This window comes from Liolophura sinensis, chromosome 5 (assembly GCF_032854445.1).
Source record: "Liolophura sinensis isolate JHLJ2023 chromosome 5, CUHK_Ljap_v2, whole genome shotgun sequence".
NCBI lineage: Eukaryota > Metazoa > Mollusca > Polyplacophora > Chitonida > Chitonidae > Liolophura > Liolophura sinensis.
The window spans coordinates 6,088,931-6,111,899 of record NC_088299.1 but is presented as its reverse complement, the minus strand read 5'-3'; the positions used below and the strand labels follow the sequence as shown (position 1 = coordinate 6,111,899).

Below are 22,969 nucleotides of genomic sequence, written 5' to 3'. Positions count from 1 at the left end.
TCAGTCCTCTGCCGAATTTTGAACTTACCAAAGTATTCCTTGAGAATGACAACAGAGGCGATATAAATGCCAATGCTGAAGATTTGAGCGACAACCATTAGGTAATGCCAGGTGCGAATTGTCAAGGCAACCATCAAGAGCTCTGTGAGCAGAAGTGCTGTGAAGGCTATGTCAATCACTCGCACAAACTCCTCGTCAAACAAGAGCAGGGCCCCAAACATCAGGACACCACCTGTCATAGACAAACAAAACAGTGACTGATTGATTGAACATGTGTTAGCACCATACTCATTTGGCAACATTTTAGCCATATAGTAGCAAGAACAGTGGTCGTTCCACTTTAGAATGACAACATCCATCTAAGGACAAACAGTGAACAGACACTTTTAAAACGAGCCAGTAGAGAATACAAAAATCAGCTAAATCTTTGAAAATCACATCAAATGTAATTCACCCATGGTAAATGTGGAATGTACAGAACACATTTGGGGGCCTACTCCACATCAAGGACTAATGCATGTGTTAAATGATGTGGACCCCTTCTGTCCTGGGTTTGTCGCTGGTTTTGTCGAGCTTGACAAAACAGTTAAAACAGTGGAAGAAATATTCTTCCAGTATGTCCAATTTCCAAGAAAACTATACTTTTATCACTTAGGCCTTTATCTGCCATAGGTTACTGCTTGGACTATTAGCCTACACAGAAAATACCTTCAATGTTAGAGAGCTAGAGTATACATGATTTCTGCATGCTGAGGATGAAGGAGAAGCTGTGTCAAAGCGAAGTTTCACTGAACTTTTACCGAGTCAAAATATTAAAAATATTAAATGCCAGCTTAAGACACTTTGAATGGTAGTACTTCAGTGGACAAAAACATTAGTCAGGTGCTGTCTTTCACATTAAACAAAAATACCTACAACGTAGAGTGGATGTACTCACCTTGGTACATACTAATTAGCACCCATACAAAAAATGTCTTGAACGAGAGAGAACGCCCCTGTAAAACAAAATAATTCAACACACATCTTACATTTTTTTTTCTTTTGCACCGTTTCTTTCTTTACTAACATGGCTAATAGATTCCCATAAATTTGACTTAATGGAATATTTGGGAAATCCGGGTGCCAGATTCCTGACGAAGAATAAGTCGTGCAGAATATAACAATTATGGAATAAAATATGTAAAAAAAAAAAAAATATACAAAAATATAGGACAAATGTAAAACGCATAGGGCATATACAGCATAGGACATTAACACGTAGATTTATTTATTTATTTGATTGGTGTTTTAGGCTATACTCGAAAATATTTCACTTATACGACGACAGCCAGCAACATGGTGGGAAGAAACCGAGCAGGGCAGGGGAAACACGAACATCCGCAGGCTCCTGCCAGACCATCTGCAGGTTGCTGCCAGACCTTCCCGTGTACGAGTGGACCGGAAGCATGAAGATTTCGGAATATATACTGGTAGATTTAGGACACCAAAGTGAAGGTCTCTGCAGACTCACCTTTGTCAACTCCTTGTACAGCTCTGGGTACGTTAAGGCAATCTCTGCCGGTACATCTTTGTCCAGGACCAGTGAGAACACAGGGTACATGGTGTATACGGTACCATACCTGACAATACAACCATAGACCAGTGATCAGTTGCGCTGCCATAAATCTTCCCTATTCTAGATGTTCTCATAGTAAATCGAGTTACCAGATTTAGATACAGGGATGAGAATCTTTACCATAAAAATCAGATGAAATTTCTTCTACTAGCTGACCCTTACTAATAAAATGATTAGTTTTTGGTAATTTTGGTGTTAAAATACTATGAAAATCCTGAGTTTTCAAAAATCAACTGATAAACTAAAACTTCTCATCTCTGTATAAAATATGTAAAAGAAAATAAATTCCGTGGAATTTTCTAAGACAGCGACATAGATCTTCAACATACTGTCACGCTGAAAATCACGCTAATTTTCCAGAACTTTCTTACTCAAGAGGAGACAAACAAACGACCTCAAATGTCAAACTGCTTCTGAGGTGTTTGGATGACAGATGAAATGAGATACATGTGATATAACACTATTTCCATGAAAGAACTCTAAATCTGGGAAACCTAGGATATTTATTGAATTAATTGTATTCATATAAATGCAAAGATGTAAAATTTTGCCCATGACAAGTTACACATAGTGCTTGATTCTCTATTTCTCTATATTCTCTAGAGTTCTTAGTATCTTAGTAAAGTGTATTTTGTTTGGAAGGTAAGGTGATATCCTATTAAACAACGCATTTAGAGAATACCGATAGCCTGCCTGACTGAGCAGTTCGAAATACGGCATAATGTCCAAGTCATGTGATACATTCAAATATTGACCTCTAAACCAAAACAAGACATTCAGAGAATACTGATAGCTTGCATGGTTTGTAAAACTGCATAATGTCCAAGTCATGTGATACATTCAAATACTGACCTCTAAACCAAAACAAGACATTCAGAGAATAATGATAGCTTGCAGGGTTTGTAAAACTGCATAATGTCCAAGTCATGTGATACATTCAAATATTGACCTCTAAACCAAAACAAGACATTCAGAGAATACTGATAGCTCGCATGGTTTGTAAAACTGCATAATGTCCAAGTCATGTGATACATTCAAATATTGACCTCTAAACCAAAACAAGACATTCAGAGAATACTGATAGCTCGCATGGTTTGTAAAACTGCATAATGTCCAAGTCATGTGATACATTCAAATATTGACCTCTAAACCAAAACAAGACATTCAGAGAATACTGATAGCTCGCAGAGTTTGTAAAACTGCATAATGTCCAAGTCATGTGATACATTCAAATATTGACCTCTAAACCAAAACAAGACATTCAGAGAATACTGATAGCTTGCATGGTTTGTAAAACTGCATAATGTCCAAGTCATGTGATACATTCAAACATTGACCTCTAAACCAAAACAAGACATTCAGAGAATACTGATAGCTCGCAGGGTTTGTAAAACTGCATAATGTCCAAGTCATGTGATACATTCAAATATTGACCTCTAAACCAAAACAAGACATTCAGAGAATACTGGTAGCTTGCAGGGTTTGTAAAACTGCATAATGTCCAAGTCATGTGATACATTCAAATATTGACCTATAAACCAAAACAAGACATTCAGAGAATACTGGTAGCTTGCAGGGTTTGTAAAACTGCATAATATCCAAGTCATGTGATACATTCAAATATTGACCTCTAAACCAAAACAAGACATTCAGAGAATACTGATAGCTCGCAGGGTTTGTAAAACTGCATAATGTCCAAGTCATGTGATACATTCAAATATTGACCTCTAGACGAAAACAAGGCATTCAGAGAACACCGGTAGCTCGCCTGATTGAGCAGTTTGTAAAACCGCACGATGTCCAAGTCATGTGATACATTCAAATATTAACCTCTAAACCAAAAAAAGCCGTACGTGGGAAGGTCTGCCAGCAACCTGCGGAGCGCCATGAGTTTAGCCCAGTTTCCACTCACCATAATGCTGGCCACGGTCGTATAAGTGAAATATTCTTGAGTACGGCGTAAAACACCACTCAAAAAAATAAGTAAAAACTAAACCAAAAAAAAAAAAAAAGTAGAAGGATTGACACTGTCATACACAGATATTATTCTCTAATTATATAGTGCTAGAATCTCGCCATTAAATCAAGAAGGCCACTATTACTATACTGTCACAACGGTGACTGTTTATCGTATGCGTAAGGCTTGCAGAGCTGTGACTTCATATGTTACAGAGTTATCCATAGTTGCGGTGGTAAAACACATTGTGGACGGTGTTTGTGCAGAGGTCTTATATGAATGATATGCAAACTGTGAACGGCATTTGGCAATCCATGTACTATGGGAGGCAATTACAACCCTGTGAACAGCTGAGCAAAATGTTGAGCTACGAGGTGAAAGACTTCCTTGTTCTTTAATATGTGAATTGCTATCGATGAATGGATATCCACGTACTATGGGTACAGCCCAACCCTATGAATGGACAACAAAGTTAACCAAACTGGAATCTGCCACAGACAGCAGACACTCCTTACTTTGTAACACAAGTCAAAAAATAAAGGTGTGAATATTTAAATTTTTTCCATTTTAAGACAATTACTGGATTACAAGAACCAAAAACCACACTGGGACTTACCCTACAAGGAGAAGACTTGGAAAGAGCGAGATGGAGGCAAAATAGAAGACAGAGGAGAAGACGGCCTGCATTATAGAGATGATGAGGCCTCTGTGGATGACGAACTGGCTGAGCGAGGCAGAACGCTTATAACTGAAACAACAACATATATTTTAATATCTGTCCACTGTGTACTAAGCACCTCTATAGTACCTCACAGATTTGTCTGGGTAGTGTAATGGGCACCTCCAGAGTACCTCACAGATTTGTCTGGGTAGTGTAATGGGCACCTCCAGAGTACCTCACAGATTTGTCTGGGTAGAAGTGGAGAAAACCCAGTGCCCAGAAAATATGAATACTCTACATAATGTCATGAACATGACACTGACCAAGCAGGCATTCTAATACAAAGACAACTTTAAAGTAACTGGAAAAAATTAAAACACAGGTGGCATCAGTGACAAGACCACTCAAAACCACTTTACTTATTTTTTTTTGAATTTTTTGTTGCAGAGATGAATGGGCATAGTCAAATGTTTGAATTCTAAGCTTGGCTTCACGGCCCATATTAACAATATCTAAATGCCAATGATGTAACACCACATTCTCCTTTTCTTATTTTTTTGGGCTTCAGTCGAGTTTTTTGGACAAAATCAAGGCACCATACCTTACAAAGGAATTCATCTGCTCACTCACCCATTCTGGTTCACCACTTCCTACGCTGGTGAGCGTGTGTTTTGTTTCCTTGATTTTCAATTTTATACAATGGTGGTTAGTTTAATGAGTGAAGACAACAGGAGTGTCCACCTTAAACCACCAGCCTCTGGCAACTTACTGACAAACTTTTCCATGTGTGACATACCTAAATATGCACGACCTTATTGGTGGAAGGTAACTGGACTTCTGTCCAAGGCCTGGATTTGTTAGCATGTGTCATCCAAGTAGGCCACAACTTGGATAATATACTTTTACACGGCCAGCACTACAACAACAGTTTTTCACTCAGGTTTGGTTCAATTTTTGTACACTACCTGTTTCTGCCATGCACCATGAGTAACCTGCCAATATGACTGAACTGTGTGATGGAAAAGTCTGCTGCCAAAGATGCCTGTTTGCCCTCCTGCAAAAACAACAACACACAGGATTGTACCCAACGAGTCTTGAACAACAAATATAACTACAATATTAGGTCTTGAACAACAACAGCACATTAGGCCTTGAACAACAACAAGGCATATTAATCCTTGAACAATAACAGCACATTAGGCCTTGAACAACAACAAGGCTTATTAATCCTTGAACAACAACAGCACATTAGCTTCTTTCAGAGGCATTTAGGAATTGGGAGGGTATAGATTGACAGAGGCATTACTTATGGATAACAACTCCTGGATTTATTGTGTTGGTGACGTTTCGATGTAGGCTCTTACATCGTTATCAAACCATATGAACATATGGTATACTGATACAGGTCAACCAGTCGTTGTACTATCCCCTAAATGTTGAATGCCAAACAAGAAAGATACAACTTTCTCTCTTAAGGTCTTAGGTGTGACACGACCCAGGATTTACCCTGGATCTACCGCTCTTGAAGCGCGCACTACACCAACAGAGCTATCGGGGCTGGTCCCCACAAACAGTGCGAGTAGGACTGAAGGAACTTAGCACAATGCAGAGATACTTACATGTATCTTTATCAGTAACAGCTGGGTATGTACAATGGTGCATGTATGTACCTGGTGTGAGAACTACACTACAAGGTAACAGTATAGATTTAGCCAGAATTTGAAATCATGTCGTCCCATCTCCAATTTTTCTCCCATTTTACCCATCTCTCCCATGTTAATTCCATCAGAATAGCATGTCTCATAGACTCTGAGACAGCCTCCTCTCTAAACCTATGGGTAACAGTCTTTTCATGTTCAACAGCCCTGACATGGATTTACAATGCCTTCCTTCCTTATAGTTTTACCTAGAGAAACCACTAAATTACCCAGTTTTTTGTTAATTACACAGGTACATGTTCTTAAAGGTCCCTACAGAATAACACAGAATGAAAGAGTCACATTATGTTATGTGTATCAGGACCTACCTTTCCCACAATACCAATCCCAGCATCAGCTGTCTGAATCATGCTGACATCGTTACCGCCATCGCCTGAAAATACACAAAACAGCTGATCAAAACATTAGTCTTATCAAAGTCTGTGCACAACTACATGCTCAAGTATAAATATGAAAAGCTGAAAGATTATCATACCCATGTATATATATATTATTGTTTTCTTGACTTGTTCATTTGATTGTTGTTTAACACCACACTTAAAAATTTTCACTTTTATAATGAAGGTCAGTTTTATGGGAGTAGGCCTACGTAAACCACCCACCTTTGGCAAGTTACTGACACACCTAAGACCTACAGATATTTCTTCAGCATTAGACTGTGCAAACAACCAGCCTAGTGTCATCAACCGCTAAGCTTATCTACAGCCCCATGCTTATGTTATTTATTTATTTATTTGATTGGTGTTTTATGCCGTACTCAAGAAAATTTCACTTATGCTACGGCGGCCAGCATTATGGTAGGAGGAAACCGAGCAGAGCCTGGGGGAAACCCACAACTGTGGGAAGGTCTGTCAGCAATCAGAGGAAGACAGAAAGCAAGCATGGGCTGGACTTGAACTCACAGCGACCGCATTGGTGAGAGGTTCCTGGGTCATTACGCCGCGCCAGCGCGCTAACCAACTGAACCAAGGAAGTCCCCTCCACAGCCCCATGACCACTGAGGGCAGTGTTCATGTACATATCATAATCAGCTATTAATTTGCTACCTTTCTGGATAAGTCAGATACAGGACAAGGGGACCATTTGTACTGCCCATAAATACAGCAGATTACGAGTTGCTCTACGATTTAGCAGCAAACATTGTAAATTTATCTGTTCATCCCTCTGAAAATGATACCGAATCAATTCTGGTTGGCTGATGTGAGAGGTAGAGGAGTCCAGGCTTTTACCCACTCAGTGCTAATGACACATAAAATTGACGAATACCCTAATTCCTTGTTTTAATTTCATTTTGAAAACGAAACTAAATTGACCGGCTTGTCCAGTTTCAGGGCTTCACAAAAAGTATAATCTTATCATCAGAATATGCTTCAATAAACACCTTGTACACATGCACAAAAGGCTGAAGAATTAAGGTACACGTTAACTTACCAACCGCACACGTTCTCTTGCCAGTGTGCGTTTTCAGAAGCTTCACTACCTCTGCCTTCTGGGTGGGAGAACAGCGACAAACAACCACACAGGGGCACTGACATGCCAGCTCCACAAACTCGTGCTCATAAAACTGCAGGCAGACCTGTGAGAGGGGCATGGCGACAAAAGTATTAAAGCACAGACCAGGAGACTTACCCTAAACACCTTTGCTATGGTAATCCCAACACACACAGTATATCAAGTGTGGGATGCAAACAGAAGTTATATACCTGTTTTATTCATTCACTTTACATTTTACTCCGGCTACTTTTAAATGAACGTGCATACATGTATATCAATCGAACAGTGTCAGAGAAAAAAATTTAACTGGAACCCTGCTTGTAATAACTGACTGTATATGATTCTGTTATGCTAATTTCGAGGAAATCTAGTCAACAAGTGTTTATCTTGATGTCTAGGTTACTCATATATTAATGTTATATTATTTTATTTAATATATATCCGATAGCTGTTTAATATCATGATGATGGTGACCTTGGGCAAGTTACTAATGAACTTTCCCACGTGTGATGCGCAAATACTGATGGAAGACAAATTGTCTTAAACTAACATATAATGGACTACACAACCGCATGAGCGATATGACAGGATTGCAACGAACCTGCAGTGAGTCCCCTGAGATAATGAGGATGTTGTCGTTTTTCCGCCTCAGCGCATTCAGCTGTAAATGAGCTTCTTCTCTAGTCAGCACATTGTTGAATGTGTGAATGTCTTGGAGTCTGGATACCAGACGTGAACTCTTGGCTATACAGATGGCTGTCTCCAACTTGTCCCCGGTTAACATCCATACCTAAAACGAAACATTCACGCCATTACTCAACCAGCCATGAATTCCCAACCTTGATGCGTGATAAAACAGACAACTGATGCTCTCATCCTTTTTTTTCTTTCTTTCTAAATTCCTGATCTACATTTCGCCCCCCAAAAAAAACAAAACGAAACAAAAGAAACATTTCATTTTTCAATGACAACACCATTTCAAAGTGAAACAGGAGTGACATGGTTATAGGCTATTGGCCTTGAGTCATCTTGTTTCCGACACAGTCCCTGATATAGTGCAGCCACTGCTGGTGGCAAACATGTACAGTGTTATGTTCACCGCCATCCACAGATGATCTTCTTCATAAACACATTCCGAGGATATGCACGCATTCCCATCATCCGATGTGTAATCGTACACAATATTGCAAACCACTCTGGTGGCCTACTGGTTATAGAGCATCCGCCTCGAAGTCCTGAGACCCGGGATCAAACCCGGGTCGGGTCATATCAAAGACTCAAAAAATAATACTTTCTCCTGCCTCGCTTTGCGCTCAGTACTGAAGAGGTTGGAGCAAGGAAACACGACTGGTTGGCCCAATGTCAGGACAAAGTGAATGGGTGGGGTATCGTGTCTGGTGTAATCTGCAAAATACTTCAGAGGCGACAGCGCTCTGGCGGCATGGACTTGCCTTTCCACAAGAAGACATAATACATGTACACACACTTAAAGATCCTTTGATCTTTGATCTTAAATCCCAAACATACATACATATATATATATATATATATATATATATATATACAATATATATATATATATATATATATATATATATATATATATATATATATATACACCATAATGAATTCAAATTTTCAGGCTTTCTCTAGGTCCAAAATTCATATTTTTCAGAAAACTTATTTTAAAGTATTAAAAAACTGAAGCCAATGTAAAATCACATTACTAGATGAAGTTTCGCATACGAACAGCTGTGCAACAAATACTTTCAAAGATGCTGGAAAACAAATTTCACCCTGAAATTTACAGTACATGACAGGTAATGTTCTGAAATCACTGCTTACAAATCAGCCAAAAGTGCATGTGCCAAGTTAGTTCTCTTGTTCTCAATTTCAAGTCTTTTTTTAAAGCACCACATGTAACTACAAAAACCCTTTGCTGTTTCAAGGCCTGAAAAAGTTACGTGTTATTTCAATTTCCACACTTTTCCACGTGTTCATGACCCTACCCATCTGAACAGACACGGTGTACAAAACTTAAGCATTACGATGATACTTCTGTCTAGCCATACCTTGATGCCAGCATTTTTCAGCATCTCGAGTGTAGGTCTGACATTGTCCTGTAGCTTGTCCTCCACTCCCGTCAGACAGAGCAGCTGCATGTCTCTCTCTAGGCTCTCAATAACAGACTGAACCTTACTGCTACGGTCCTGCACACTCATCTTAGCCTGGTGATGACGCGCCTACGACAACAAACACAAAGCCATCATTCCAAAAAGCCCTTCTGACCCTCCCAACAAATGCCATGGTTTTCACTGTGATTTTGATAAAGTTTTTTCTTTTCTTCAGTCAATGTTAATTTCGTTTATATGCCTATCTTCATCATAAAAGAGGATTAAAAAAAATAAGACTTCTCTGCTGACTGACCCTATTATTTCTATTACATTTACAGCCAACAAAGAATTTAAAAACAGCCAAAGGTCTAATAACTGTCTCTCACACCCCCAAAACTGTAAGTTAAAATGTCAAACATGGAGGGCGTCAAGAAAAACATGTAGTTGTTGTTACCATCACATCAACATATAGAGTAAATGGACTATACATGTATATTTATGTACATTGTACACAAAATAACCCAGAACAAAAACATTCCCAACATCCTCAATACCTTACTCAATGTCCTTACTTTGTACTGCAAGCTAAAAAATTATCATTATTATGCAAAAAAGTCAGTTAAGTGTAAAAAAAGCAAGTATTGGCCAACTATTATATGCATAACAAACTGCAATTTTTGTGAAGATGACTTAGTTGAAGACATATATTGAGATCATCAAAACGAATTTAGACACCTATATATTAAGTATTATATATTAATTTTTTATCAAAAGCCAGAAGTAAAAACCATGAAACTGTATGATATGAAAGTAACACAAAAAATTATCCAATGATTATTAAGGGAAAGGCATGAGCTGCCTTGATACAGATAACACAACAATGACAGAAGACCTAATGTTGACCCTCATCTTCTTACATTAAAATCTTGGAACTGCTCCTCTGTTAAGACTTTCTTGGCCACAACTAAAGTTCTCAAACCTTCTCTGGCCATGTTACCACACTGCAAAGTAATCATACATGTATCAAACAATTACACGTCTTCTGAAAGAAACACAAATTGTTTATTTAGTTATTTATTTATTTGATTGGCATCTTATGCCATACTCAGGTATACTTCATTCAAAGGGGGTGGGGGGGGTGGTCCGTGGGCTCAGTTGGTTAGCGCGCTAGTGCAGCGTAATGACCCAGGAGTCTCTCACCAATGCGGTCGCTGTGAGTTCAAGTCCAGCTCATGTTGGCTTCCTCTGGGGCCGTATGTGGGAAGGTCTGTCAGCAACACTGCGAATGGTCGTGGGTTTCCCCCGGGCACTGCCTGGTTTCCACCCACCATAATGCTGACTGCCGTCGTATAAGTGAAATATTCTTGAATACGGCGTAAAACACCAATCAAATAAATAAATTAAATAAATGTTTCACTCACAAAAAGCTATTGACCAGCATTATGGTATGGTGGAGCTCACAACCATCCACAGGTTGCTGCAGACCATCCCAAGTATGGCCGGACAGGAACCTAGCATGACCCGTACTGAAACCCCTATACAAATTTTGTGTGTTAAAAAAAAAAAAAAAAAAAAACATGACCAGGACACTGGTTTATAGTCTGATATTATCACTCGCGACAGCCCCCACAGTAATGACCTAAAAGATCATAAATCTTGCCTGACTCTTAGAAATCTGTTGATCTTAGAAAGCTGTTTTGATGTTTACTGTAGTGAAAGTGAGATGATATCCAGCTTAGAACATGTTTCAACAACAACAGCAGTATTTCCCTGACATTTATTTGCTTTTAAAAATGCCCATTTTGGGGTAACATTTTAAGCCATTTACTGTTCTACAAATGTGACACTGAACATGATCATTCATTCATTCACCTATGTCTATCTTCACCATCCAGCAAAGATCTTACCTCTTCCTCCAGCCAGTCATTGTACTGTACTATAGATGTCATCACAACATCTGCACCCTTCAGGTAAAAAGTTATCTCCCCTGTTTGTTCATCCTGAAAAAGGAAAACAGGGTTTGTTACTTGCGACTAAAGCGTACTTGAGAATAGCTCACTAATGCACAGGCAGAAACATTTACATTTTTAACATATGAAAGAGTAACTTTCCATGCAATTTATGCAGATCTCTGGTTAGAATATGGAGGCAAAACTACAATGGCCGGATTGACCAATTCTGGGTTTCACAAAAAGTATAATATTATCAGTTAGCACAAAACAATGCCTTCAGAATATGCTTCAATAAACACCTTTCAAACATGCGAAAATGATAAGAGAAGAATTGCAGTAACTTCAGTTAATTATTTTGAAACCTGATGTAACACTACAAAATTTGCATTTCATAAAAACAATCAAAGAAATTGTCTTCCTTGCTACCCGCATATTCATATCCAGTTCCAGCTCCAGTTCCAGGTGTAATTTTCTGCCAGGAAGCGTCCTTCCTTATGACCTTGAGCGTCGTCATTAAAAATTAATCCTGCATGTTTACAGCAAAATTTATTCATTTATTTGATTGGTGTTTTACACCGTACTCAAGAATATTTCACTTATAGGACGGCGGCCAGCATTATGGTGTGAGGAAACTGACCAGAGCTCCGTGAAAACCCATGACCATCCGCAGATTGCTGGCAGACCTTGCTTACAGCAAAACAATGCTGATGAAGAAAACCAAGAAAACAATTAACATTAATTCCATCTGAGAGAACAAATCTGAAAGCACCTACCTTGACGATGATACCCATTCGTTTACTTTCAGATGTGAACGGGAAGACGTGTAAAATCTGATAGGTCAGTAAATTGCCATCAGGCCCTTTAAGCTGCATTTGTGTAAAATCCCTCTTCACTAAAGCCAGTCCCACACTCTCTGTCCACTTGACCAGAGCCACCTGAAAACAGACAATCACATTATCTATAATAGAATTTTCGGATGACTTCAAAGGTAAAAGGAAATGGGCCTCTATGGTCATTATACATAAGATTGTGTTTTCTTTGTGAAAATAATTCACTAAGTATTTTTAATATGAGCCTTTCTAACAGCACAATGTAATGTTGCATGAAAACTGTTTAACACTTATCTTTCTTTGTTTTTAAAATATTATAAAATCATTACTGTGCTGAGTATGCTTAACACCAGGCCACAGGTGCCCCCACACCATTTTGATTTTTTTTTTTTTTTTTTTTTTGATTGGTGTTTTACGCCGTACTCAAGAATATTTCACTTATACGACGGCGGCCAGCATTATGGTGGGTGGAAACCGGGCAGAGCCCGGCGGAAACCCACGACCATCCGCAGGTTGCTGACAGACCTTCCCACGTACGGCCGGAGAGGAAGCCAGCATGAGCTGGTCTTGAACTCACAGCGACCGCATTGGTGAGAGGCTTCTGGGTCACTACGCTGCGCTAGCGCGCTAACCGACTGAGCCACGGAGGCCCCCACACCATTTTGATGTCATAACCTTCCAAAATCCAAGAAATCATCTTTCTGGGTTTACTATAGGGTATCCACGTGTGTAGTTTTATTTCTAAATATATGTACACAGCTTGAACTTCCCAAAATCACTCCTACCATCTTCCAACATGTGAATATGTGCAAACTGTCAATTAAGAAAAAATGGTTGGAGTGATTTTCCCACATCTTAAAATGAGTATGGGCATTTGGACACAGTGCAGTAAGTGGGTTAGACTTGTTAGATAGCAAAGACGATCAGCCTACCTTTTGTTGAGGGTGAATTTACAAGTAACATTGTAACTGTCAAGACTTGTTCATCCGATGTCTCCTATTTCAAGACTTCTTAAATAACATAGACAATCAACCTAACTGTCATAAAATGTGAATTTACATATAACACTGTAAGCTTTAAAACTTAGGCTTGTATCTATCATACTAGACTTGTTAGATAGCAAAGACAATCAGCCTAACCTTTGTTCAGGGCAAATTTTCATGTCACATTGTAAGTGTCAAGAATCCAATGCCTGCTAGGCCAGTATATTAAGAGGAGTTTTAATGGCTAGACTCATTCATACCTCATCTGGGCTGGAGGCCTGGTAGATGACCTGCTGGTGACTCTGCATATCAGCCTCTGTCTCCTGACTCTCCCCCTCCGTGCTCTCGTAGACGGGGGTCACATTGTGACACAAGGCCACTGCCTTTACCGCTTCCATCACCCGGGTAACCATGGTCCGTCTGACTGGACCCGATCGTGACGGAGTACTAGATGTCTGCTGGGCCAGTGATGCTTTAATGTTTGATTTTATCTGCAAAAAGAATCAAATTAAAGTATCAAATTGACCAACCTGAAATTCTGCTTAAAATCTTGTGGCAAAAATATTTACTGATTTACTATACAACGGCGGCCAGCATTATGGTGGGTGGAAAAAGGGCAGAGCTCGGGGGAAACTCACGACCATCCGCAGGTTACTAGAGGAAGTCAACATGAACTGGACTTGAACTCACCAAAAAATATTGATCTATCTACATGTACAAGTACTGGGTAGGTGTTTTATGCCCCATTCGAGAGCATTTAACTTCCATACACAATTGTTTGTTTGTTCATAAACCATAATATCAAATTCCACATTTGTCAAATCAAGTGTAAAGACTTTGTTCTATTCCGCTGAAACTTTGGTATACTAACTGGTATATCCATAACAATCACTGAGAAAACCATACGCGGGTGAGAAAACCATTGTACATCGTTTCAAAGGTGAGCAGTGAATTGAATTTCCAGTACATACACTGTACAATGGATAAGTATTGATTCAGGATCAGTTTGATTTAGGAGAGCCTCTTAACTTGGATTCATACAAAGAATGCGAAAACACTTCTGAGTCAATGTCGCATAGCGAAAAAAAATGCAGAGCCCGTGGCATGCATGGGAACACACAAACACACACACCCTGTGAGGTATTCGAGGAAACTCCTCCCTTTTGCAGGACTACTTCTGATACTTACATCATCAACTGTTTCGGAAGTGTAGGAAACTGTGCCCAAATGTAACCTTTTGAATACCTACAAAAAAAACCCCAAAAAACAACAATAACAATTGAGATTAACAGTTTAATGTTTTAATTTTGATCTAAATTAGATATTTAATGATAAAAAGTTAAGAACTAATCAGACAGGACACTAACTAGAATGACAACTACGATGACAGTAAGTCTCCTTGTATTCACGAAAACTGCGGCACACAACCTTAAAATGAATTATCTTATGTAAAAAAAATAAAGGATGTGACTCCACTAAAATAACTTCATGGCCACTACAGACAACTGAAGAATCTGATGTTTTAAAACCATTTTAATTGGTTGAAAAAATTCTAAAGAGATAAATCAAACTATTTTCCTGGACAGTTTTTAGTGCTCTTTCATCTGATTATATATGTGTGCATCGTTCAAATGTTTTTTAGTTTAACGTTTTCTTTGACTTTCTTTAAAATAAAAGCTCCACAGAAAAGCTTTCATGACTGAATTCTTAGAATTACACAATTTAGCATTCTTCTGGCCACCAACCATTTCGTTCTGTGTGAGTGTTCCTGTTTTGTCTGACAATAGGTAGGTAATCCTGCCTAATTCCTCGGGGATGGTCGTACAGCGAACCACAGTGCCAGGGATCTCCTTATCCCTCTGGATCATCCATGAGTACACAGCCTTACCCATGTCCAGGTTCACACGCAAACTATAAGCCCCCCACAGAGAGATAATGAGCAATCAGGAATAACATATACAGGTACACAGTACAAATTTATATACCGGTACTCACTGTGGTTTAATTCCACAAGGCCATTTCTGATTCAGGTCAAAATTGGAAATATGATTTTAGAGCATATTCGTGGTCTCTATAAATGTAACGTTGGGACAAGTGTGTCAAAATTTCAACTGCCAGTGTGAAATACTAAGCGTTTTCAAAGAAAAGGATTTTAGTTTTGACTAATTTTGTCAGAAACGGTTTTGTGGAATCGGTTGCTGATATTAGGCCCACTGTTGAAATGCTTCTCTCACAATTTTATTCTTAAATAGCTCTGCCAGCTGCATAATGTAATTAAGTCAAGTTATATGCTAAAAAAAGTTCAGAAAAATACACTTCTTAGATAATTTAATAGCATATATTTTATGCAGACAAAAAATTGATATAGATTTTGACCCTAAAACAACTAATAAAATACTAGTTCTCATAACTTCATTTTCATAATTTATTTATTTATTTGATTGGTGTTTTACACCGTACTCAAGAATATTTCACTTATACGACGGCGGCCAGCATTATGGTGGGAGGGAACCGGGCAGAGCCCGGGGAAAACCCCTGACCATCCGCAGGTTGCTGTCAGACCTTACCACGTACGGCCGGAGAGAGGGTAAAGGGTTATTACGCTGCGCTAGTGTGCTAACCTTTATTTTCATAATTATAACTTTGCCAGGCACATAATGCAATGTGACTAAAAAAAAAGATGTAATATCTAAAACTAAGAACAATTCACAATTAACACATTTGTACATGCGTTTACCTGATGGGAATGATGTAGGAAAAAAGCAGAATAAAGCGGATGAGGTAACGGAACCAAGGGCCGTCAAAACCCTGAAAATTGATACAGGTATTGTGTATCTGCTGATGTTAAGCTGGGCCCGGTTTCACAAAACTTCTGAAGTTAGGTAAATTGCTTAGAAAGTCGGTAGTATTTAGCCCAAGGTCAACATGGAATGTTTCTTGAAAACACTTAAAGAGCTACTGCAGTGTGAAGACCCGTAAGTCTTAAATGATAAATGATAAGGATTGAGATAGCCTGAATTCTTTCCTAAACTGTAAAAAACTTAACAGTGTATTACACCACGCTAGTTTCAGAGGGTAGTATGGAAACCAAAGTTTCCTGCTGTTTCCAATTTTGCCTGGCGTGACATCATGCAAGAACACTTGGCAACGCCCATCTCTGACATATAGCAACAAATGACATTGTACTTTCAAATGTGCATGACATCATTCCAATGTAACAACTGAAACAGCACTTTACGTCATGAGTATAGTATTATGTTGCTTAAGCAAAACACATTTACTTTGTATAATTAAGCAAAAAAACTTAAGAAGTTTCGTGGAACCAGGCTTAGATCAAATGTGTTCATACATTCACAGACAAGTCCAAACAACAAAAAAACGGTAACATGTGTTTATCCAGGAAAACAATGACATGGAAGATTTTAAAGTGTGAGATGTACTCAAAGATATTTAATCAATTTAAGAAACAATAATAGTATTGTGTCAAATGACAAGAGTCATCAATTTATTTATTTAATTGGAGTTTAACACCATCCTTGAGAATATTTCACTCATACAACAACAACCATCATTATGGTAGAAGGAAGCTAGGAAACCCAAGGTGATACTGAACTTCAAAAAGAGTCACAACAGACTGCCAATCACATGTACTTCACATCCCGATTGACAGCAGAACTCACACAAAAAACAAATGTTAATACAATGATCACTTCAAATGCTGACAACTTACCTTTAGCACCATCATGACGATAGAAAGAAGTGTAACGAACATAAATAGCACCTTTGTCAGAGTATTAATCTCCAGATCCAACAACCCCACCTGGTGGTCAAGGGAGACAACTTAATTTAGAACATTACACAGTGTGATGTTGAATGTTAAATGTAACCCAACTTCAGCCTTTCACTGACATGACTGAATAAACATGATAATAGCGAGAGAACCAAGCCTCTGAGTGTAAAGAAGATACAGAATCTAAAGATTTACTTCACTGAAACTTCTGGGTACATTACTTTTTTCCTTCTTTTTGGACTGGAGTTTTATTCTGTACCAAGAATATTTTACTCATACAATGGCAGCCAGCATTATGGTGAGAGGAAACTGGGAAATAATCCACAAGTTGTTCGAAGACCTTCCCAAGTGTAATCGGATAGGATAAAATTTTTTGGAAGCAGCTGCCACCGTATAACATTGCATCACATGTTGTAATGAAGCATATTATGTTGAGAGAGGTGTACAATAATGGTTCAAGCACTTCACACACTCCTAATCATTTTGATTTATCAACAATTTTTTAATCACCAATTCCGAAAGTTTACCTTGTATTTTGGTTGTGAGGTGTTCATGACACTCCTCGTCTCCTTCCCGGTGTAGATGACCACCCCCAGGGCCGTCCCTGAGGCCACCACAGTGTTAGCCCACATTGTGTTCTCTATACTGAGTGAGTCTTCCACAGCCTCACTGTCAGTCTGCTCGCAGACACAACAAAACATACATTAGATACACAAACCATACAGTCTTCTCAAATTGTAACATTTGATGCTTTTTTGTGCAATGGTATTTATATATTTATTTGACTAGTGTTTTACGCTGTACTCAAGAATATTTCCCTTATACTACAGTTGCCATCATTATGGTGAGAGGAAACCCGGCAGAGCCCAGGGGAAACCCACCACCAATCACAGATTTCTGGCAGAGCTTCCAACATACGGCTCAATAGAAAACCAGCAAGAGCTGGGCTTGAACTCACAGTGACTGCATTGGTGAGAGGCTCCAGGGTCACTGCGCCAAGCTTACACACTAGGCCCCCATGTTCAATGGTTAGGGACAGCATTAAGAAAGATAAATATCAAACTCGTGAAGTGAAATTTAACACTTTTTGGTACAGCACACCACTAGCAAAAGCTTATTTTCATTTTTGTACACCACACCACTGGTAAAAGCTTATTTTCAGCCTAAATTTAAATAATTCTTTTCCCTCATGAAACTGATGCTGTTGTTTTTTTCACATATTTTCCCATAAAATTAGTTCTGCGCATGCCAACTTACCCTTGTAAAAGTTCCGATGAAATTATGTATATCTCTTTGTGGTTTCTCGGCATATATCTGTCCTGTGATGTCAAAAAGTGCCTAATGGACCAAAACCAAAGAGAAAATGTCTAAATTCAGCTTTCTGAACACGATATCTCTGATTTACTTATTTATTTATTTGATTGTTGGTTAATAAAGTAGTACTCAAGAATGTTTCAGTTACATGACGGTGATCGAGAAGGAGAGAGCCTGAGTGTAAACCACCAACTGTTGGCAAGTTACTGACAATTTTCCAACATGTGATATAAAGACATGCATACAATACTGGTCTCGGATGGGTTTTCAGCATAGTTGTCTAAGGTGCGGTAGCTGAGCACAGTGAATGAATGCAATGTGGACTAAACCCACTGCTCTGCACTGATACTACCAACATACGTGAATATCTGACACACACACACACTTATGACATACTGGTCAGCCAATTATATTCTTAGTCGCTGACCAGAGAGCTGGACATACCTCATCAGAGGGCAGGTTTTGAGTGACCTGCACTGCTAGCCGCAGTTTCCAGTCTGTCTCTCCGTCCAGCTGGTCAGTACGGATAAAACTGGCCCCTGACTTCTCTGTGGTCCTCAAGAGCACCATGTCAGCAGGCACTCTCTGGTCCTGAAGCACACAAACATAGTTTCAGTTTCTCTTAATATATTTAGGGCAGACATTATTGTAATAGTGCTAAAATGTAACACTGCATTTCACAATTTTTCGTAAGATGTGGATAGGTTGTTCATTAAAGTAAAGGAAAGTTAAAACATCAAGTATGTTTCATCAGACAGAAAACTGAAAAGAATGCGTAAAAATGTTTTCATTTATATTTTTTTTACATTTTGTGAAGTGTTGAAAGGCATTCAAATATTTGAAATCTATGGTGGCCTTTATGAGCCATATAGACGGTATCTAGGAATTCTGACCTCACATCACCTTTTTGTCCTGATGTTCACCAAAAGACAGGAATTTTTGAGAACATCAGTTCAGTAATGGGTAATGGAGTAATGGTTACTCATGGGTAAAAAGAATTACTTTCAACATTCAGCGTCGTGATTAGAGTTGGAAAAGCTTCCTGTGACGTCAGAGTTCCTAAACTTTGATAGTATTAAGGCCCATAAAGCACACCTTAGAATTCAAACATTTGACATTTCATTTCTAAAAAAATCTAAAAAAATATATATGCAAATATGCATGTATTTATGCATAGTTTTAAATGGTCTATTTTGTAATACTTACTTCGATTATTAGAGGTCTTTTCCTGTAAATTTACTAACAATGTGAGAAAAGAGAAAAAAGAGCTTGTCTGGCTTACAATTAGATGACGAAATCAGACTAAAGTGGCTTGATACACATAAAACAGAGTTTATATCAGTGATAATAATACAAGCATGACAATCTAACCTTTTCCACTACAATAAGATCTCCAACGTGGATGTCAGAGCTAGGCACTGCGTTCAGGCCAGTGGGTGTCAACCTCTTGTATCTCTGAGAATTGGCCTCACGATCTTGACGAAATCGCCGAAAATCATCTAAAAACTCCCTCATCAAGGATACAAATATCACAAACCCCTGGAAAAGGCATGAAAACTTTCACGTTTATGACTTGTACTAACTAGAATGTGGATGTCTGAAAGCCGCCTGCCTTATTTGCATATACTGAACTGATATTCGCATGTAAATTAAAGGATCAGTGTCCAGATTAGTTAATTTAATTATAATTGACTACCCCTGTGAATACTGTTAAATTGAGTGTCCAAAAATATTGGGAAAAGGTACAGCTATCTGAGAAAACAAAGCTGGGTATACGCATTTTTCCGTCAACATTCGGTAGTCTCCGCTGAATGACATCATACAGATCCAACCTTTACAAGCTGTCAGAGCTTTGCCATTTAGTTCAGCAAAAGGTTGTAAAAACAGGTCATCAAAGAACCTTGGAGTTTTTTCAAGTTTCCAGACGATTTGGTCCCCAGGAAAGCGTGAATTCACTGCACAAGACAGAAGGGTACCAACCAAACATAGTCAAATCTTTGCTTGGCTGGCAGGAGTCGAGATAAAGAAATCCTGGCGGCCAGCGAAATTTGAACAGCAGGGAGTAAAAATTAGGCTTTAAATATATGTACATAAACTCAGGTGATAGGGCTTGATGGGCGTAAAACAAAGCGGGAGTTCATTCGTCGTCAGTTTGATTAATTTCCGGCCAGCCGGTAAAGTGATGGAAAAGTAGATACAACCACATGATGGCTTCCAATGAATGTTACTTTGATAGAGGCTATCCCATTGGCTGTGTCTCTCCTGTGGACCAATGAGTCAGCTTCTAGCAAATTGTGAACTGTGTACAACAAAGCAATGGTCTTTTGACAGGTATGGCAATGTATGCAGTTTCTGACCACTTACAGAGGAAGATTAAAACCGAAAACAATCCCAAACTTAACTGCGTTAATGAAGAATTAATGACTGCGGTTGAAATACTGCTGGTTGATTAAAATTACTCATCGAAAACAGGTGCGAAAATAAGTGACATCTCTTTGAAAACTGCTCAAGGTAGGTGCGAAAGCAATCTTACATAGTAATAATCCATCTCCCATTGTTTTAATCTGTGATCCACATTACGCGGATTAGCAACAACAAAAAAAACAAAAAAGGATTAATGCCACCCTTCATAATACCGGTTTCACGTGCTTAAGTAATTCTGACCATAACTATGAAATTTAAACAGTTGTAAGAATGTTTTTTCAGTATTGCCTTGATGTAAATCCACTCGGGGAATAGAATGATATTTATTGTGAAGTGGACAGAGGGAAAGAGTGGTAATATTAAATTTGATATACGCACAAAATGTAGAAAAACAGCATAACACAGGATACAACTATAGCTAACCAGTCCGTATTGCCAGTGCAGTTGGAAATGCATGCCTGGACAAAGATCATATTCAACGCCTGGAAACTCAGAACCTGAAGTCTGGCCAGAGATGTCAAGTGTCATAAATCAGAACTTCAATGCCATCCACTTTGGGTTCAAATTTATAGGCATTATATTTGCTTCTGTGTAGCTAGAATCCATTTCGAAAATGACATAGTTTTGATACAAATTCCCACTCTGAGGTTATATGGGTCAGCTAGACTTAGGTTGGCCATCTATGATGTCACCCTCTGAACTTTTGATGATTTAAAGTCATAATTACGTTTCTCAGAGGCCTTCCTGGTAACATACTGTTAAACAGGTACTCAAGGCAAGTAGCTAAATTTGGACTCTAATCTTTCAAGAAAGCACCAGTCTGGCTCACTGGAAAGATGTACACAAAAGAAAAAAAAAAATAAAACATTCATGGAAATTTGTGACATATGTTTGGAGGCACTGTGCTTAAAGGTAGAATTAGAAGAAAAAAAATTACAGATTTACACAATGGGTGCACAAGACATGAAGTCATCAGACATAACACCCTACGCAGTCACATTATACTGATACCAGGCCAATCAGTCATGTTTCCTTGCTCTATCTTCTCAGTGCTGAGCACCACGGGTTGCAGCAGTAAGTATCATTTTCAGTCTTTCGTATGACCTGACCCGGGTTTGATCCCTGGGTCTCCTGACTTCTCTCCCTTTAAAGGGATGTTTTAAAAATGCCAAACACAGATTTTTAGGCTGGACTGTCCTGCACACATAGTATAATACTGACCAGGGGTACCCAGTAGGTATAGAGGTAGCCTATCCTCAGTTCAGGCACAAATTGTAGACATGCCATGACCAGGAAGAAAAAGTTGAGGAAGAACTTGAATTGTTCAAATAATACCTGAAATCGAAAAAAAAAAAAAAAAAAAATAACTGGTAGAAAGTAATTCTGAACTACCTTTTCCACTCAGATCTCATAAAATCCCACAACCTAGTTGGCCTTCATTAAAAATATGTTTGTTGGGTGTAACACAAGCGATGCTTAGAAAAAGGGCCCTACTCTCTGTTTCACTGAAATTTTTTAATTTCTTTAGAATCCCTATCAATTTCACTACCCAGACAAAAAGAGGTTATTTCCTTATGACTGATCCTATCTTTTTTTTTTTTAAAAAGGCCCACTTATATCCAACAAAGAAATGTTTAAGGATGGCCTTAGATAATCTATGGTAAATCTTTCAACCTCAGACATACTTAATTTTCAGTCGATTTTATACATACAATTATGATGAAAATGACTCTAAAATGATTCATCTCTGTCACTAAAGATGCATTCTTAACAAAACTGGAATTTTTTTCTCGGCACCCCATAGTTCTATCACTCAGGGCTAGACTTTTCTTTTCCCCCATGCCTGTAGTCAGTTTAACTTTGAACTTTCCTGCTGTGCTTACTGTAATATACATACATCTATGGAATGAAATTATGATAACATAAACTTCAACAAATAAAGAATCATTCATACCAAGGGTAAAAAGGTGAAGAAATTGTACTTCTGATTCTTCACCACATTTTTGGGGAACTTCTCCTGATGAGATGCCTTGCCCAGGAACACACGCCTGGGCTTCAGTTCTTTGTATGTCCCACATTTCCTTGCCAACGAATTACAGCAGCTGAAAAGACAACGG

At 38.6% G+C, this 22,969-nt stretch overlaps 1 protein-coding gene across 1 annotated transcript in view; it reads right to left on the bottom strand.

Annotated features, from left to right (window-relative positions):
• LOC135465545 (probable phospholipid-transporting ATPase IIB) overlaps nucleotides 1-22,969 on the bottom strand; it is a 36,001-nt gene that overhangs the window by 4,285 nt on the left and 8,747 nt on the right. The window contains exons 3-25 of the mRNA XM_064742781.1: nucleotides 22,807-22,954; nucleotides 22,074-22,187; nucleotides 19,800-19,967; nucleotides 18,873-19,019; nucleotides 18,372-18,452; nucleotides 17,642-17,791; nucleotides 17,055-17,144; nucleotides 16,062-16,132; nucleotides 15,070-15,235; nucleotides 14,513-14,569; nucleotides 13,585-13,815; nucleotides 12,285-12,446; nucleotides 11,467-11,559; nucleotides 10,477-10,560; nucleotides 9,518-9,688; nucleotides 8,047-8,235; nucleotides 7,383-7,527; nucleotides 6,260-6,324; nucleotides 5,199-5,287; nucleotides 4,189-4,320; nucleotides 1,511-1,619; nucleotides 938-995; nucleotides 29-232 (exon numbers count right to left, since the gene is read on the bottom strand). Of these exons, the coding sequence (XP_064598851.1) occupies nucleotides 29-232; nucleotides 938-995; nucleotides 1,511-1,619; nucleotides 4,189-4,320; nucleotides 5,199-5,287; nucleotides 6,260-6,324; nucleotides 7,383-7,527; nucleotides 8,047-8,235; nucleotides 9,518-9,688; nucleotides 10,477-10,560; nucleotides 11,467-11,559; nucleotides 12,285-12,446; nucleotides 13,585-13,815; nucleotides 14,513-14,569; nucleotides 15,070-15,235; nucleotides 16,062-16,132; nucleotides 17,055-17,144; nucleotides 17,642-17,791; nucleotides 18,372-18,452; nucleotides 18,873-19,019; nucleotides 19,800-19,967; nucleotides 22,074-22,187; nucleotides 22,807-22,954 (2,924 nt within the window). The remainder of the gene's footprint in view (nucleotides 1-28; nucleotides 233-937; nucleotides 996-1,510; nucleotides 1,620-4,188; nucleotides 4,321-5,198; nucleotides 5,288-6,259; nucleotides 6,325-7,382; nucleotides 7,528-8,046; nucleotides 8,236-9,517; nucleotides 9,689-10,476; nucleotides 10,561-11,466; nucleotides 11,560-12,284; nucleotides 12,447-13,584; nucleotides 13,816-14,512; nucleotides 14,570-15,069; nucleotides 15,236-16,061; nucleotides 16,133-17,054; nucleotides 17,145-17,641; nucleotides 17,792-18,371; nucleotides 18,453-18,872; nucleotides 19,020-19,799; nucleotides 19,968-22,073; nucleotides 22,188-22,806; nucleotides 22,955-22,969) is intronic.